At 42.7% G+C, this 19432-nt stretch overlaps 1 protein-coding gene across 9 annotated transcripts in view; it reads right to left on the minus strand.

Moving 5' to 3' along the window:
• The window catches only part of LOC143284774 (plexin-A2-like), a 561646-nt gene that overhangs the window by 277425 nt on the left and 264789 nt on the right, over positions 1 to 19432 (minus strand). For all 9 annotated transcript variants that reach the window (XM_076591753.1, XM_076591756.1, XM_076591755.1 and 6 more), the window contains one exon: positions 19123 to 19223. In XM_076591753.1, the coding sequence (XP_076447868.1) occupies positions 19123 to 19223 (101 nt within the window). The remainder of the gene's footprint in view (positions 1 to 19122; positions 19224 to 19432) is intronic.

Here is a 19432-nt window from a genome sequence, read left to right on the forward strand (position 1 = left end):
AACAGCCACTCTGTGCAATCATAGCACGGAAAGGAAGAGAAGCCTTCCATGCAGCTGTTTCGCGTTCGGAGAGCGGAGGGGCAGTTTGTTTTAGAGAGGAACCAAGGAATCGGAATTTTCTAGTTGTTTACTCCTTGACAACTGTGTTCGCTCGTGGGAGAATACATATTCTAATTCACCTTTTTTCTCTCGAAATTTCCTTTCTTTTTTTTTACGATTATGATCTCTTTGGTTTTTTTTCTTCTTTACCCGCCTCCATTTCTGGGATAATAACTCCCTGCCTCTCTAAAACAGATACCACACACCGATAAAGGGAAAGTAAACACTATGAAGTCGCAAGATGGACTAGTGGTCTCCTGCCGCTTTCGTCGTTCAAAACTCGCTGTTGGCGAGTGGGACGTCAGGAGAGGGATGGGGACGTCAGGAGAGGGGATGTCAGGAGAGGGATGGGGACGTCAGGAGAGGGATGGGGACGTCAGGAAAGGGATGGGAGAGGAATGGGGACGTCAGGAGGGAGAGGGTTGGGGACACCAGGAGAGGGATGGGGACGTTAGGAGAGGGATGGGAGAGGGATGGGGACAAAAGGAGGGAGAGGGATGGGGACACCAGGAGAGGGATGGGGACGTTAGGAGACGGATGGGGACGTCAAGAGAGGGGTAGGGGTCGTTAGGAGAGGGATGGGGACGTCAGGTGATGGATGGGGACGTCAGGAGAGGGATGGGAGAGGGATGGGGACGTTAGGAGAGGGATGGAGGCGTCAGGACAGGGATGGGGACAAAAGGAGAGGGATGGGGACAAAAGGAGGGAGAGGGATGGGGACACCAGGAGAGGGATGGGGACGTCAAGAGAGGGATGGGGACGTCAGGTGATGGATGGGGACGTCAGGCGAGGGATGGGGACGTCAGGAGAGGGATGGGAGAGGGATGGGGACGTTAGGAGAGGGATGGAGTCGTCAGGACAGGGATGGGGACGTCAGGAGAGGGATGGGGACAAAAGGAGGGAGAGGGATGGGGACCAGGAAAGGGATGGGGACGTTAGGAGAGGGATGGGGACGTCAAGAGAGGGGTGGGGACGTCAGGTGAGGGATGGGGACGTCAGGAGAGGATGTGGACGTCAGGAGAGGGATAGGAGAGGGATGGGGACAACAGGAGGGAGAGGGATGGGGACGTCAGGAGAGGTATGGGGACGTCAGGAGAGGGATGGGGACGTTAGGAGAGGGACGGGGACGTTAGGAGAGGGATGGAGACGTCAGGAGAGGGATGGAGACGTCAGGAGAGGGACGGGGACGTTAGGAGAGGGATGGAGACGTCAGGAGAGGGATGGAGACGTCAGGAGAGGGACGGGGACGTTAGGAGAGGGATGGAGACGTCAGGAGAGGGATGGAGACGTTAGGAGAGGGATGGGGACGTCAGGAGAGGGATGGGAGAGGGTTGGGGACGTCAGTAGAGGGATGGGGACGTTAGGAGAGGGATGGGGACGTCAGGAGAGGGATGGGAGGGATGGAGACTTCTTCTTGCATTAAAAAACAACAACTAAGTTTCTTCTTTGCTGATGTTTTAGCACCCAAACTAAAAATAACATTGTAAACTTGACTGCAGTGTATAAGGAAGCTTACTAACGACTGAACTTTTTTCTTTTTTTTTTAATCTCTCTGTTTCATGATGGTTATATATTTATGATTCAAAACAGAACTTGGAAAACACACTTAATTGTTGTTTTTTTCAATTCAGTTTCAGCCTTTAGGAGATGTCAAAGTGTGCGAACTGATCCATACATGATAAAGCTCACCCGTTTAAAAAAAAAAAAAAAAGAAAGAAAGAAGAAGAAAAGGCATAAACCGAACGCTCTAGTCAGACTGACGTGTATCCATTACATAACTTCTGCCACCACTTGTGGGGTCCAATCAGACTTCATGATCTTTTCATATACACAATACAAATGAAATTACTGTTGTTTTTTTTGCTTTGGAACGCTATGTGTCTCAGACTGCGTCATTTTCAGTTCATTGGCTTCCTGAATTAATGAAATCTCGTTAATTTTCATTGCTGATAATTATATCTTGCACGTGAATCTCTCTCTCTCTCTCTCTCTCTTCGTACAAGATTAATTGATTGTAGATGGCAATAATGGTCATATCATGTTCAAGAAAGCGATTGTTTCAGGTTTTATAAGCAGTTCAATTATATGCATTCTATTGCAATTTATTTATCAATAAAAATGGATAGGCATTTAAAATACATCACTACAAGGTTCAGATTAGGGGTTTCCGACATCTTACTGCATTGTCTTCGTTATCGTAAGTTCAGTGACTGTGATCTTATTTGTCCATTATGCAGATGTGCTGAAGAAACTGAACTTCACTTTATGTTATGCTGCCCTGCTTTGGAAGACCTTAGATTTCAGTTAATTCCACAAAAATATTACACACGCCCAGCTTCATTAAATTTTGGACTTGTTTTGCTGATGTCATCGACAAGCGAAACCATTCGCTGTTTACTTGTATAAAGCGTTTAAAAAACGCAATGCATTATGTAGTTAATTATTATTTGTTGTGTATTATCAGCTTGTAGTTGAACATTTACTGACGTGTACTGCTGGTAGTATGACTTTATTGTTGTGAATTATTGTTCACTGTACCCCCTTCATGAGGGGCCATGGCCACACACACACACACACACACACACACACACACACACACACACAAAACACAATCTCTTTAGACTTTTTCTTATAATATACTTTTCCTTTGATACATAACATGAACACTTTTTTACACTAATATTAATATGCATTCCCTTTCCTTTATCCACTGCTTTACTCCTTTCCGTCTAAAAACACTTATAGTGAATAGACGTTAAACTGAAGAAAACACACACACAGCCAGCCAGCCAGCCAGCCATACACACACACACGCACACAAACATATTATCTGATTTGCCGAGACACAAATCATAGAATCAGTGATGGGCAAAGCAGGCATCACATCACATTTATCAGTGACATTAATTCAGAGAAGGTCACAACAAACATGCACATAAAGAAAACCAAATGGTATTTTGCGAAATAATGTAGGTACGTATGCTTGCTTACTTTAAAGGGAAAAACTGTGGTTTGAAGCTGCTATTTGCATAATCACAAACACATGTTTCCCGTGATAATTTTCGTGATGGCAATGCTTATAACGATGATGATGTTGATGATGATGATGAAGATAATGTTTTTAAAGTAGTGGTGGCCTTGGTGACAGTAACAAGAATATGATTCTTTCCAAAACACAGCATGCCGTTCCCACTTGCACATCATCAGCATCACCATCCTTCGGCAGCAAAGCGCCACACTGCAGACACAGAAAAGCGGCCACAGCTCGGCACAAAAACTGACACAACAAAAGCCCCGGACAGCAACACAAACGTACAGAACGAGGACAACGCTTTAAAATACACTGAAAACACAAGCGGATGTGGCCAAGGGAGAGACAACACACACACACACACACACACACAAGCACATATAAATGAGCAAAGGGGCCACGGCAGAATCCTAAACAGTAGCTGAAGACGGTCAAAGGAAAGACAGGGGAAAGGGGAAGAAGGAAGAGTGGTGGGATTAACAAAATGGGGACAAGAGGTTTAAGAAGCAAACTTTCCACGGAACGCAGATAGAGTAAGCCGTGTAAACTTAACGCATTTGCTTAACAATGGAAAACATCACAAAGGAGACGACACACCGTGTAGAAGGAATCGAGAGAATGGATTTTCTCTGTGTGTGTGTGTGTGTGTGTGAAAAATTGACCTTTGCCGAGCTGCCACAGAAGAGGAAAGATGACGCACTGAGGCTGCGGCTGCTTTGCTTTCAATTTCAAGAAATGAAGAAAAGAAAAAGAAAAGGAAAAGAAAGACTTCAGAAAAAGATGACAGAAAGGAAGAGAAAAAGAAAGAAAGAAAGGATGAAATACGGAAATATATGAAGCAGGAAAGGAAAAAAAAGGAAAGAACGAATTCAGAAAAGGAAGAAAGAAAGGAAGAAAGAAAGGAGAAAAGAAAGGATGAAACACGGAAATATGTGATGCATGAAAAGAAAAGAAAAGAAAGAAGGAACGAAACGGGAAAATAAAAAAGAAAGGAGAATGATGACTGGTATACACACAGAGGAAGAGACCGACAGGTGGACAGATGCATATTTTTCAGAACAGGACGACGTCACTCCCAACAGATACACACTCAAACAATGACAGTCACTGGATTTGAATTTGAAACACAGAAGGAATTTCGAATAAAAAAATAACAAATCTGAAAGATGTTATACAGTCAGATGACTACAAGACTGCACGCCGAAAAAGTAGCTGTAAACTTCACGTGAATTAGCGAAGTCTTCCACTTTCTACACACATAGAAAGCAAACGTTCTTCATTAATGATGCACTTTTAAGACAGAGAGACAGACAGACAGACTGACAGAGAGGGAGAGAAAGAGAGAAAGAGAAGGGAAAAGAGAGAAAGGAAGAGAAGGGGAAGAGAGAGTGAAAGGGAGGGAGGCATATAACAAGAGAGCATTAAACACTTGCAGCCTGTAACGAAACAATGTCAAAAACATAAAATAACCATCCCCACAGATAGGGACATGGGGAAGACATGGACGAGGAGAGACCAATCAACTTGTTTTTCCACCTGAACAACAAAGTGGCCATACAAACTGCACTGAGCACAGACAGCGCGGCAGGAAAGGAGGACAGCAGAAGAAGAAAACGAACGCTTCTATTTCTCTTTAACCCCCTTCCCCCCCACCCCCCTCCCCACAAACACACACACACACACACACACACACAGTTTTTTTTCTCTTTGCCCTTCCTTTCCTCCACCTCCCAATCCCAAGTGAAAACCGTCTGCAGACCAGTGGCCGACTGTTCAATGATGCTGAGCTCAAGCAGTAAAGAGTGCCTTTTCCATCAGCTGCCGACATCCATGCAGCTTGGCGGCTTCCCGGAGACTGCAGTCCAGGCATGCAGCCAGCCCTCCATGCAGCACACCATGCAGCCTCGACACCCCCCACAGGTAGGGGACAATCGATACCGCAAAACAACACGAGCTGTTGACACTTCTTACAATTTGTTCGGAGGGGAGTGCGGGGCGTGTGGTGGGGGTGTAAAAAAGAGGGGGTGGGGGATGGGGGTAAAAAGGGGAAAAGAAAGGAAGGACGCAGAATGACACTGACTGATCTCTTGTTCCTTTTCGTTCCATCCTATCCAAAAAGAAGCTTATGAGGAAAGGGAAAAAATCGATAAAACGCACTGCATAAACCGTATTGATGGGACTGTCTGGAATTTGCAGCGGATAGTTCAACTGCTGGTGAATCCATCGCCTACATCATTGCTGTAATTGTGATAACACAACCACAGCTTGTTGGTCGCTAAACTTGTAGCCTAATCAAAGACCACAATCATAGCCATTCCGTTCATTACCTCCCTCCTTACCAGGCCTCTTTTCGTCTCCTAACAATCATACCATGTGCGTGTGATTATTCATGCGAATATGATAATGATGAAGATATACCAGAGACGTGGTGAACGAACCAAAAGCGTGGTATAAAGTGTAACCGACGCACAACTCTAAATAACACATGTTCAAAGTAAAAATCGTACACAAAACATACAGGTCAGGGCCAGGAATCTGTATGACACGCAACACATTATGCGCAATGATCGAGACCCATAACAAACCGGCCTAAACCGCCTTCATCGAAATAATGGAACAGTTTCAGTTTAAGGAAATGGGTCAGTCACTGTTGGCTGATCAATATATCGTCACCATCAAACTGAACTGGATGAACACAATTAACGTCATACGTCATTGCTCGTCGCTCGTCGTCTAAAATAACAATTCTGATAGATAGACGTTAAACCAAAAAACGAACAAATGGCATGGCACAAATGTTGAACGAATAACACGGTCTGACATGGAAATATCACTCTTAGACAGGGGGCAACAAGGACGTCAACAAAGCAGAAAGTCAGAAACCATGTGACGGTTAAGCACTGCTATTCTGTTTATTCGTTGCAATGCTTCATTCCGAACGAAAACTGATGGTCAGCAAATTGTAGTCTATTGGTTCATCCCACAACAACGATCTTTTTGCCAGTTGGAATGAGCCGGACGTGCATAGTGACGTCACTGATGACGTCATCAGAAAATGAGAAAGCTCTGGAAGGCTGAAAATTAACACAGTTTATCTAGAGTAGCATATCTCCAGACCATTTTCTAAGTTTTAGGCTTATTGTTTTGGATAATGTTTTATGACCTGAAAATTAATGCCACTTTCTACTGTTTCCCCCCTGGCACTGAAGGGGTTAAAGCCAAATATCAGAGCACACGATGCGGCTGAAACCATCACCATCAAATTTTACACAATGGACCAAGGCCTAATTGAGTCAGGATGTAACAATCAGTCCTTTTGAAGAACCAGAATCAATCCTTATGAAGAACCAGGTGTTTCCAGTCTCTATTTGCCCATATGCGTGCCCCTTTCTATGCGTCTGCAAACGAAGGGGGGTTGGTTTTATCCGTCACTGAAAGAAATAATTGCTGCTATCAGACTATTCGAAAACATCACTAACTGTGCATGGGTGTGTATTGATCGACCCTTATAGCCTTTATGACACACACAGGCCGGAATACAGAAAGAAGTGGTCATAGAAACAATGAGGACCGGGGGTTGGAACAGGGTGAAGCTGCGGTGAACAGACGAAGAAAGTAGAGGACTGATGACGCTGTCGATGATATCAGCGATTGACGCTTATCTTCTTTTTCTTGGTTTAAACACAATATCTTTTTGTCGAAATCACAGAATAAATATACCTGCTTCTGATTCTGTCTGTAAGATAAGACGTTTTACTGCTTGATTTTCGGTGGATTTTCCAGTCATAATAATGTTGATTTCACGCAATTTGAAAAACAATCGACTGAGATACTGTCAAATAAACTTTGTTTTAATAAACGAAATTCTAAAACGTTATATCAAACATTCTATAAGGGAAAATCTTTTACATATCTGCAGAACTATCGCTTGTGTTCCGACTGCAGCTTGGTGCTTTCAGATCCAAAAGCAATGACAAAGTTCTGTCGGAAATATAAAAATAATGACTGCTTGTTTTGTTGTTTTTTTCTCTTCATCACCTTTTCAGCTTTGATGAAACATAATCACCAGCTTAGTTATATCTTTCTCGTGTTCTGCCCTAATGCCACAAATTACACATTTAGCATTTGCATTCGGCAGATTCTCTCACATTTTTCTTCTTTCAGTGTGCTATTGTACTATTCTCACCTGATGAAGCGACAGAAAACGAACACAGGTGACAACTCCAAACGAGATCAAGAAACAACGCGTCTCGATCCTTGGGTCGTCCACATGCAAATCACTAGAATAATAGAACATACAAACGTCCACATGCAAAACAATAGATCATACAAACATCCACACGCAAAACAACAGAGCATATAAACGCCCATATGCACAACAATAATACATGCAAACGAAGCGACACATAGATTTTGCTGACAGGTAGTTTCGTCTCAGTGTGTGTTGTTCGCTGTGTTCATTCTCTGCCCAAAATGTGGGTACAGTATCATCTTTTTTTAATTTTTATTTTTTTAAAGTTTTCTCACTTTCACTTTCTTTCTTATTTTAGTATCTTTGTTTGCTGTCCGTCTATATCACACACATCAAAGGAATGTAACTTGAACAAGAGTTTTACTCGTTCCTAAATCTGCCATCACTCCCCTCCTAGAATTGCTTACTCATTCCACACGAGTCACGAGTGCGTGCTTTAATTTTCTTTCCTGCTCCATTTTTTAACGTGTTTTCGGAAATTTGGAATTATGAATAGTCAGATGTGACCTCAGAAACATGAACACCTAACACCGTTTGGAATGTTCTAAATATCGCCCCAATCATCCCAAAGATTTTCTGGGCAGATAATGAATTTTGAACGACGGTGTGATAGAAAAAATGACAAGCGGTCCCAAAAGGAACCGAAATCTGCATGCATGCGAAAACAGCTTAAAATCTGGACTGCCCCTTCGTCTCTACCCCCGAGCGTCATTAACCTCTTGGCATTGTCGCAGTGAGCCACTCGGTCATGTATATCTGTACTGGTACAAAATCACTCACACAGCTTCCTTCTGTCAGGGACTGCAGTCCACGTCAACTACAATGAAAAGTCATAGTGAGGCCACCCCAAGAGAAGGCCTTGTACTGCTATCGTATGATGCTGGCCGTGTATTCCCAAGTACCAAGGACAGTGGCATCACCGAGTCAGTCCTCAACTGGCAAATATCGCTCAGTTGTTGTTGTTGTTGTTGTTTGTTTGTGTGTGTGTGTGTGTTCGCACGTGCCGGGGACATAAAATACATCCCACCCCCGCACCCCCCCCCCAACCCCCACCCCCCGACACACACACCGTACTAAATCCTACTCCCGGCTGTCCGAGATGAATTAATCAAAGACAGAGGGGGTGGGGGGGAGAGTAGAGGGGAGGGGGGAGGGGGGGGGGTGGGGGGGGGGCAGAAAAGAGAATCTTCTCAATTCCCTTGCCTTTGCAAAATTCTGATACCAAGTTATTAAATTGAGAAGGGTAATCTTGGCGGAGAGGAAGAAAATAAAAAGAGAGAGAGAGAGAGAGAGAGAGAGAGAGAGAAAGCGACAAAGAAAGAAAGAAAAGAAAACCTCCTCCCAACATGACAAACCGTGCTCCCAATCATAAACAGGGGCCGGCGGGAGAGGGTGTATGTGTGTGTTGGGAGGGGGCGGAGGGGGGTGGTGGTCGACGGGGGGGGGGGGGGGGTGGAGGGGGTGGAGGGGGGGTGCACAGGTTTTGGGTGGTAGAGGAGGCATGGACGGAAGAGCGGTATCAGAACCTCAGCAGCAGCAGCAGCAGTGTCTAACAGCATCATCAAGCGAGAAACGCGAACGGTTCATATTTCACAGCTTTTTGTTGCTGTTTATTGTTCCGTCCTTTTTTTCTTGTCGCTTATCTTTCACTCCCTAGCTCCAACAAAAAGACTTTACGTGCTTAAATGCTGGCAGTTTTCTTGGAAATTTCCATTTCCCCTACGGTCGTGTTTGCACTGTTATTTAAAAAAAAATCAAACTATGACACCACAAGGGAAAAACACAACCAACACCGAGGCCTCTACAATATACACACGCACGAGCGCGGGCAAGGACACAGAGGAACACAATGAGCAAGGTGCACTCCATCACAATAACCAAGGCTGGGCAAACTGTTAGCATCAGTTGGTGGTACTCACATGTTGGCCGACACTCCACTGCCAGGTTAGTGTGCAAGCAACATAATAATCAGGTGGGATGAATGAACAGTATGGGCACTCAACTAAATGAGAAACATAATATGAAGAAGTAAAGCCAAGGCAAACATAGGAATGACTGATCGGAGAAAGACAGACAGACAGACACACAGACAGAGAGGAAGACACAGGCAGAGAGAGAGTGTGAGACACAGACAGAGAGAGAGAGTGAGACAGAGACAGAGAGAGAGGGAGACGCAGAAAAAAGAGAGTGAGACACTGACAGAAGGGAGACAAAGACAGGGAGAAGAGAGAGAGGGAGAAAGAAGAGACAGACAGACAGACACAGATATAAAAAAAAAAGAGACATATTTCATAGACATACAGAAAAAAAAAGTCTAGAGTTAGCAAGTCACAAAATTGTCAAAATTCTGTTTTGAATACACAAATCGTTATTCTGTCTTCATCTAAACTTTTAGCCACAGAATACAATAAACAACTACCCATTACAACAACAAAAAACAATGACAACAATCAACACCACAATAATAACAAGAAGAACCAAAACGTCGAAACAGACATTCATCAAAACTTTTCTAAAATGACAACGTCAGACAAAATGTCCGATACAATTTCCGCCCCACAGCATGGTCATCAGTAACAACGCAACATGACAGGTTACAATTTCTGCCCAACAGCAAGGGCAGTGGTAACAACGCAACATGACAGGTTACAATTTCTGCCCAACAGCAAGGGCAGTGGTAACAACGCAACATGACAGGTTACAATTTCTGCCCAACAGCAAGGGCAGTGGTAACAATCATGATGAGCGGCTGTTTTGTTTGTTTATTGTTGTTGTTGTTTTTTTGTTTTGTTTTGTTTTTGTTGTTGTTGTTGTTTATTTTCTTAAACAAATGGGTCCAATGAGAATTTTCTATATCGAAATAGAGTTTAGATACATCTTCACCCAATATAATATTTCTCTGTTGATCAGAAAACTTTAACCTCTCCTACCCCCGTACTCCGTTTCTCTACCTTGAAGAGAACAGAAATACAGATTGTTTCCCTTTACTGTGAGGACCGATTTAGTTGACACACAAGAAAGCACCCCCTTCCAACACTTCCACCGTTCGTCTACCGGGAAAATTTCTCAGCTACTTTATAAACCATAATACTGCCGATTTACAAGAGTATGCTAACGGAACACACACAGTTCATAAGATGTCCGACAAGAAGACATATTGAAACACACACACACACACACACACACACACACACACACACACATATATATATATATATGCGAACAGTAACTTTTTTCCCTCCCCAACAGAGTCATTGTCTAATATCACTAAAAGTGAACAGATCTTAAACTAAAGAACGAACGAACACATATAGCGGATGTGTGCTTGTTATAGTCACACTGCTTTGCTGGACAGTCACACAGTAATGATTTGTGCAATGTGGCATTGTTGTATTGTCACAGCAGATGTCTGTGCATGGCATTCAGGTTGGATGCTGTCACAAGGGACAGCGCATGGCATTCAGGTTGGATGCTGTCACAAGGGACAGCGCATGGCATTCAGGTTGGATGCTGTCACAATGGAGAGAGCGTCGCCATAATCCGGCGTCATCTTTTAAAAATTCTTTTCATTTTTTGTCTGCAAGTGTATGTGTTTACGATCAAAATGAATTTTTCTTAGTAGTTTGCCCGGGACAACTCTATTTTTTGCTGCGGGTTCTTTTACGTGCGCTAAGTGCATATGAGACCACGATTAATCGACACATCTGAAAAGGTTATCTCCGCAATTTTAAAAGAGTTCGGGAACATTAACAAGACGAAAAGAACAAAAACAACCAACAATGTTTCCAACAAATACGGTCACTGTAGAAGGGAATTATGTTGCTATCAATAAATGTCAGCAACTCTGTTTATACACACACGCACGGAATAGCACAAGGTGCCCAACTTCCAGCTAATGCGCACGCACACACGCACACACACACACACACACACCAGCACAAGACCACCTGTTTTTTCTGACAACTTTCGCGAAATATTAACTGGCGAAAAGAAGAAACAAAAGACTAAGGTGCATCTCACTGAAGGTGTTTTTTTCTTCCTTCTTTCTTTCTTCTTTCTTATCATTCACAAAAGCCTTCCTCCTTCAAAAAATGTTTTGTGTTCCTTTCTTCCAAGTCTATATTCCCTTCACAACATTTTGTGTTTCCTGTATTTCTCTTCCTTTCCCTTGTTGCCTCCAGTGTTCCACGACATTCGTCACGACGTGATCAAATCTCCGGGACAGACAATGGTAAAATGCTAGCACAACTCACACGGAAACATGACACGATAATACGGAATAAAAAGTACTTAAAAAAACTTTTTTTTAATACGCATGCCAACACACCCACACACAAATATACAACACGCGCACAAACACATACATGCGGACTCTCGCATAAAAAACAACAACATTCAGACAAAATCAGGCTAACGCAACATATTTCAGGAAATTCATCTCGAATGATGTTGGGCATGTGACTGATTGAAAAGTGTGTGCGCGCATATAGACATAGTGCATCGGGTGTCCCCCAAAATAAGAACCGCTTTCTGACAAGTATTTTTTCAGTGACAGAGAAACCGAATTCACTGACAATTATCACACAGTAACCTAAGGATAACATCAACAAGTCTCCAAAATATCTAAAAGTTCGGACGCAAATTATGCGAGTATTGTCAAATTCAAAACAGCATGTCAAAAAATCCAATATCAGAGCTGTGCAATGTGACTATCATGTTCATGCCAGCTGCCAGGTGTTGGCATCTGTCAGTCAGTGTCAGTCTAAAAATAACCTGTCTGGGTGTCAGTCTACTGATTTGATTTTTTTTTTTTTTTTTTTTTTTTTTTTTTTTTTTTTTAATTGTCGTCTGTATCCAAAATCAGTTCTGTCCAAAGTTTCAGTGTGGAAGAATCAACTTTGCCTTTTAGTGAAAGTGATAAGGTTACCACTGAAAACTGTTTCTTTCAAGGAGAAAGGCTGGGGTGGAAGAAGGATCGTAAAGGAATTTCCAGGCAAAGGGTGGAGTCATGTCACTGCAAATAGACTTATTGCTAAAATACGCGCTACAGGGTCAGTAGCACGTAAAATTGGCAATGAGAGACCCAAGACTGCATGTTCGGAGGAGAACAAGGACCGTGTTGAGGAACTGATTCAATCCCAGGAAGAGAACCCAGGGACCCACAAATCTCTTTGAGAAGTTGCAAGCGATTTACAAGTGAGGAAGTGTTCTGTGCAAAGAATGGCGAGAGAACTGGAGCTGAAGCCCTTCAAGAGGGTACGGGTATCAAGGAGGGACCAGAACTCGCTGTCGTAACTTGAATGACCGCTACTCGGCCACTGGTGTATAAAGGATCATTTTCACAGACGAGAAAGACTTTACGTTAGAGATAGCTAAAAATCGCCAAAACGATCGCGTTGATGGGAAACGGAAACGAGAAATTCAACCATCTCGCCTCTATCATAAGACTTCTAGATTTTCGAAAAAGATAATGGTTTCAGCTGGAGTATCCTGGAAAGGAAAAACAAACATTCATTTTATTGACACTGATAGAGGCAAGGTTAATAGTGAAAGCTACATTAGTTATTCGATGACAATCTTCTCCCGGATTGTAGGCGTCTTTATCCCAGAAACAATTACGTGTTTCAGCAAGATGGGGCTCCATCCCACACAAGTAGGGTAACCCAGGCCCATCTGGAAGAGGCTACTCCAGAATTCACCAAGAAGGATGAATGGCCTCCACAAAGACCTGATTGTAACCCAATGAATTATGCCATAAGGGACTCTCTGAATGAGAAAGTTTACCGGGGAGTGAGAGACAAACTGACCGAGCAGGCGTTAAAGGACAGGATAATTATGTCATGGAAGGAGATATCGGTGGAAGAAATACGTAAAAGCATTTCTGCTTGGAAGAAACTGCCTCGTTTAGTCGTGGAGGAAGATGGAGGCCACAATGAGCATAAACTGAAATAAGTGAGTTTTCCTCTGATATTGGATTTTTTGACATGCTGTTTTGAATTTGACAATACTCGCATAATTTGCGTCCTAACTTTTAGATATATCGCAGACTTGTTGACGATACCCTAAGGTTACTGTGTGAAAATTTTCAATGAATTCGGTTTCCCTGTCACTGAGAAAATACTTGTCAAAAAGCGGTTCACTTTTTGGGGGACACCCGATATAGTACGCAAGAGTGCGTGTATGTTTAACGTTAAAGTGAGTGCGATCTAGTGCAAGACTGTTGGGTAGGTATGGGTAATTGCGAACGATCCAGTCGAAGCGACCAACTCAACCTGTGTACTGTAAAGGTAATATGTCGTATGACAGTCAAACGTAGTTCTTTTGTCTTTGAAGGCTTTTTTCCGACTGGTTGCACCAGGAAAAGTTCGTCTGCTCATTCTTTTCAACGTTTTATCGACATTTGAAATGGCAAGGGTGCCTGAGGGTAAATGCGAACGGGCAAGTGTAATTGCGAACGATGGCTTTGGGTACATGTAGAAAATTAAAACAGAAGCAGGTCTTTAACTGATCAGACATAACATATTATTGGAACATCGCACTAGACTGTTGTACTGTTGGTTTTGATCACACATGCACACAAACAGACGTTTAAACACACGCACACGACATTGCACACAAACACGCTCTTTTGAGAGTGCTCAGTAACTCTACAGCAAATAGACTCACGTCAAAACATCCTATCGTCTAACTGCAAGCGACAATATTTTGCAGATCCCTGTTAAAACTGACGTTCTGATCTGTCACCAATATGCTTTCTTAAATTCTCCCAGCACTGGTAATGCGCATTCAACACATTCGATCAAATCAACTATTTTATACTGTGTCCAAGTTCAAGTCCTACAGCTTGCTTCCCTCGATTTTAGGATTTTGAGAGTACGTATGAAACTTTGGTCGGCAGTGGTGCGCGAAGAGAAGAAATAGCGCGGATATAGCCAGAAATAGCCGATGTTTTAACTGGTTGTTTGAAATGGATATTCATTGAGGTATTAGGAAAAGGTCGAAGCAGACGTTAAATTGCAAATGCAACCGTTAAGAACGCATCGAAGTGGGGCGGTATACGAACCGTTCGCAATTACACGCTGTTTGCAATTACCCATACCTACCCTATGTGTCTGCGCGCACCCTTTGCGCACGCGCGCGACCTTTTTCTTCGTGGAAGACGAACGCAGTTACTGGGATTAACGAACTGTAATGACAGGGAATGGAGGAAAAAGTTTAAATTTCTGACTGAACCACTTTTCCTGTTGCACCTGGTGAACAACTGCACAGCACAACACGTCACACCTACCTGCAGTGACCGAGCAGTTGGCTAAATGTGCTGCAGGTGTCAGACCCAGCGGATCTCCCCGCCGCCCCCAACTCCCCAGCCCCCTCACTGAAATGCCCTTCAGGTCATTTCAAAGTAGCAAACCTGTCTATCCTTTTCCCCATACGGTCGTTGTTCCGTCCAAACAGCTAGCCACTAAAAATGCTGCTTTTTCCCCGCGATGCTGTTTAGTGACTCAGTGTGTGAAGGCTTACACTACAACAAAATAACGAAATGTGAACACGAAAGTTTCAAAGTCTGTTGTTTTTAATGTTCTTTTTTAATCTAAGCTTAATAAAGCAGAAAGTGTATAGAAACGACTGCACATAAATCACGGTGTTTATGAGCATAAATGCATAGAAAGCATAGCATCTATACACAGAAAAAAGACATGTATGGGCATAATTGCATGGAAAGCATGTGGTGTTCAAGGGTGAAATTACACAGAAAGACGGTATTTTGCTGACTTAATAGCATAGAAAGCATGGTGTTGTGGATACAGTTGTACAAGAAAGATTGTATTCAATGATATAATTTCACAGAAAGGAAATGGATGTAACTGATCTGAACAAAAATGGTACATATGGACATAACTGTATAGAAATCATAATATTCATGGGTGTAACTGTACTGAAAAGATAGCATTTGTGGACACAATTGTATACAATGCGAGATATCTATGGATGCCATTGCACGGAAGAAACTACATGCATGGAATTGATTGTATAGGGAGCATGGATGCATTTGCACAGAAAAGCCATTACTTATAGACATAATTGCACAAATACAATACCACATGTGGCGATCTGCTCTCGTGTGTTCTGAATAACTGAATAACCACTCACCGACATTCTTGTAATTTATTTGGCGAGGCGTGCCACCCAGTATGCACACACACACACACACACACACACACACACACACACACACACACACACACAAACAAACAAACAAACTATGCCTTGTCTGATCTTTTAATGAAGTTCTGATCCAAAGAGGAAATTATCGCATATTGATTTATCTACGGTCCCGAGTCGGCAGCGTGTAAGAACAAACCAGCCGACCACCTGAACATTTCAACAGACCAGCCAACCACCTGAACATTTCAATGGAGCCGCCAACCTGGCACCTGAACATTTCAATGGAGCCGCCAACCTGGCACCTAAACATTTCAACAGACCAGCCAACCCGGCACCCGAACATTTCAACAGAAGAGCCAACCACCTGAACATTTCAATAGAACAGCCAACCACCTGAACATTTCAATAGAACAGCCAACCACCTGAACATTTCAATAGAACAGCCAACCTGGCACCTGAACATTTCAATAGAACAGCCAACCACCTGAACATTTCAACAGAACAGCCAACCACCTGAACATTTCAACAGAACAGCCAACCCGGCACCTGAACATTTCAACAGAACAGCCAACCACCTGAACATTTCAATAGAACAGCCAACCTGGCACCTGAACATTTCAACAGAACAGCCAACCACCTGAACATTTCAATAGAACAGCCAACCTGGCACCTGAACATTTCAATAGAACAGCCAACCACCTGAACATTTCAACAGAACAGCCAACCACCTGAACATTTCAATAGAACAGCCAACCTGGCACCTGAACATTTCAATAGAACAGCCAACCTGGCACCTGAACATTTCAATAGAACAGCCAACCTGGCACCTGAACATTTCAACAGAACAGCCAACCACCTGAACATTTCAACAGAACAGCCAACCCGGCACCTGAACATTTCAATAGAACAGCCAACCACCTGAACATTTCAACAGAACAGCCAACCACCTGAACATTTCAACAGAACAGCCAACCTGGCACCTGAACATTTCAACAGAACAGCCAACCACCTGAACATTTCAACAGAACAGCCAACCTGGCACCTGAACATTTCAACAGAACAGCCAACCACCTGAACATTTCAATAGAACAGCCAACCCGGCACCTGAACATTTCAACAGAACAGCCAACCACCTGAACATTTCAATAGAACAGCCAACCTGGCACCTGAACATTTCAATAGAACAGCCAACCACCTGAACATTCAATAGAACAGCCAACCACCTGAATATTTCAACAGACCAGCCAACCACCTGAACATTTCAATAGAACAGCCAACCTGGCACCTGAACATTTCAACAGAACAGCCAACCACCTGAACATTTCAACAGAACAGCTAACCTGGCACCTGAACATTTCAATAGAACAGCTGAACATTTCAACACACCAGCCGGCTAACCACCTGAACATTTCAACACACCAGCCAACCACTTGAACATTTCGAATGTGTGCAATGCAAAAACTTCCAAACTCTCAATAACTTAACACTATTTCACCCAGACAAACCCGTTGACATGCACCTAAAACAGCCAAGCAATACATGCAGTGAGATGATGAATGAGAGGGTACCGATAGGAAACCTACCTCTGGGGCAGTTTGGGGAGAGCACAGCCCATACATTTTACGGAATGTATCGGCAAAACGAAAAATGAAATACAACACGAACACACAAGTGAATGAATGAAAATGGAGATGGAAGGTTGGCGGAAACACGAAGGGATGCAATCCATCATTGGAGAGAATGAATGAATGAATGAATGAATGAACGCTTTATTCATTATTGGCCAAGGCCCAAAAAGGAAGGGGTGTGTAACATCTCAATTATACCGTCACACAACAATATTGAAAAACAGTCTGTTATGAGCAAAGTGTCTCTCATATTTTAGATGCTAGATACAAAAATACACAGAGAGTACGTTTGACACCTTTCACTTGTCTGAATGTGGTTTTGCCAGTTCTGTCAATTACAATCTATTAGTCTTTGGCGAAAGTCATAAATAAACAATTCGACATTCCCTGCGCTTTGACTAAGACAGAGATGCCCATATCCAAATTTAAATAAACGTGCTCTTGCATTGGTAACCCAGTTATTTTTGCCTGAAGCATCGAGATGTAATAGCGTTCAGTATGCTTTAGGGGAAGTCTATTTTCTTCCCTATAAATACGTTGTAACCAGTATTTTATACATCGCACAATAGAATTTATCACAATCGGATAGCTGTTGGTTTCGCCATAAAACAAAATCGTTTGGTGTTCGTTTATCTACCCCCAAAAAACGTTTCAAAGCAAACAAATGTATTTTTTCACAATGTTCAGCAGCTTTATCCAGTCCCCATACTTATGCGCCTTATTGTATAATAAATTGTATTTTTGCATCAAAAATGTTCAATAAGATTCCTAACGAATTATCATTTAACATATACAACTTTTGCAAAAAAACATGGAGCAAAGGAATATTGGAGCGTGCGGGTGTACATACATATATTTCTATAAAATTATGTGTGTGGGGTTGGGGGTGGGGGATAAGGACGTATGTGTGTTTGTGCTTGTACAAGTAAGTGTGCCTGTGTGTGTGTGTGTGTGTGTGTGTGTGTGTGTGTGTGTGTGTGTGCCGTGGAAGCTGCGATACGTAGCCTAGAAATGAGTGTGTGGAGGAGGGGGGCTAGGGGGGTGCAGGGTAATGTGTGTGTGTGTGTGTGTGTGTGTGTGTGTGTGTGTGTTGGGGCTCATGTACGTTTATGTGTATCTGATTGTGCTTTTATATCTGTGAAACTGCATGTTTGTTGCATATCTGTTATGCATATGTGTGTGTACGTGTGAATGTGTGTCTGCATGTTTTACATTTATTTGCTTATTGATCATCATTGTTGTCTTTTTTATTTATTTATTTTATTTCATTTTATTTTATTTATGTTTTTTTTTGTTTTGTTTTGTTTTGTTTTTTGTGGGGTTTTTTGTTGTTGTTGTTATTCTTTTTTTTTTCCTCAAGGCCTGACTAAGCGCGTTGAGTTACGCCACTGGTTAGGCATCTGCTTGGCAGATGTGGCGTATCGTATATGGATTTGTCCGAACGCAGTGACGCCTCCTTGTGCTACTGATACTGATACTGCAAAACACATAACACAGCACTCCTGCCTCGACTCCCTAAATCTTAAAAGGCTGCTGTAAAACTTAATTTGGTTGAAAAATAGATACCAAGACTACTTACAGATATTAACAACAGGCATTACGATACCATTGCAGGTCCATTGTTCCCTAGCAGACAAATATCCTTCTTTCCTAAAAACAATAATATTATTTTTCATTTTGGTTAACTTTTAAATCTAACATAAGTGCTACATTTTGTAAACTACGTAACTGATTTTCCAACCCAATAACAATTTCAGTTATTAAAATGACATCGTCAGCCAGTAACAGTATAAACAACTCAAAGGTATCAAACGGAAAAAGTCGATCATTTGAGAGAGAGACAGAGGAGACAGACAGACAAACAAAAACAGAGAGAGAGAGATGGTGGGGGTGGATGCAGGAGGGGGGAGGAGGGGAGACGAGGAGGGGGATGGAGGTGAACTCACTTGTTTTCCAGAGTGCACCAGCCACAGTAAGGGTCTCGGGCCCCAAGGCATTCGGAGCACGTCGTGTACTGTTTGCAGTCCTGGACTCGAACCTTCGACACCTGAAACATACAGAGAAACAACCACGTCCTTCGTTCTGCTGAGTTCCATCACATCCACATCGACACAAGTACGGAGCAGTACAACAAAAGACATCCTAATCACATGTAATGAGGTTTTTGTTTGCTTCTCTGTTTTGAAGTTGCCTTTTGTTTTTGTTTATTTTCTTTTATTTTTGTACTCTCTTGTCGACGTAGTTGCATAAAACAAA

This window comes from Babylonia areolata, chromosome 8, assembly GCF_041734735.1.
Source record: "Babylonia areolata isolate BAREFJ2019XMU chromosome 8, ASM4173473v1, whole genome shotgun sequence".
Lineage (NCBI taxonomy): Eukaryota > Metazoa > Mollusca > Gastropoda > Neogastropoda > Buccinidae > Babylonia > Babylonia areolata.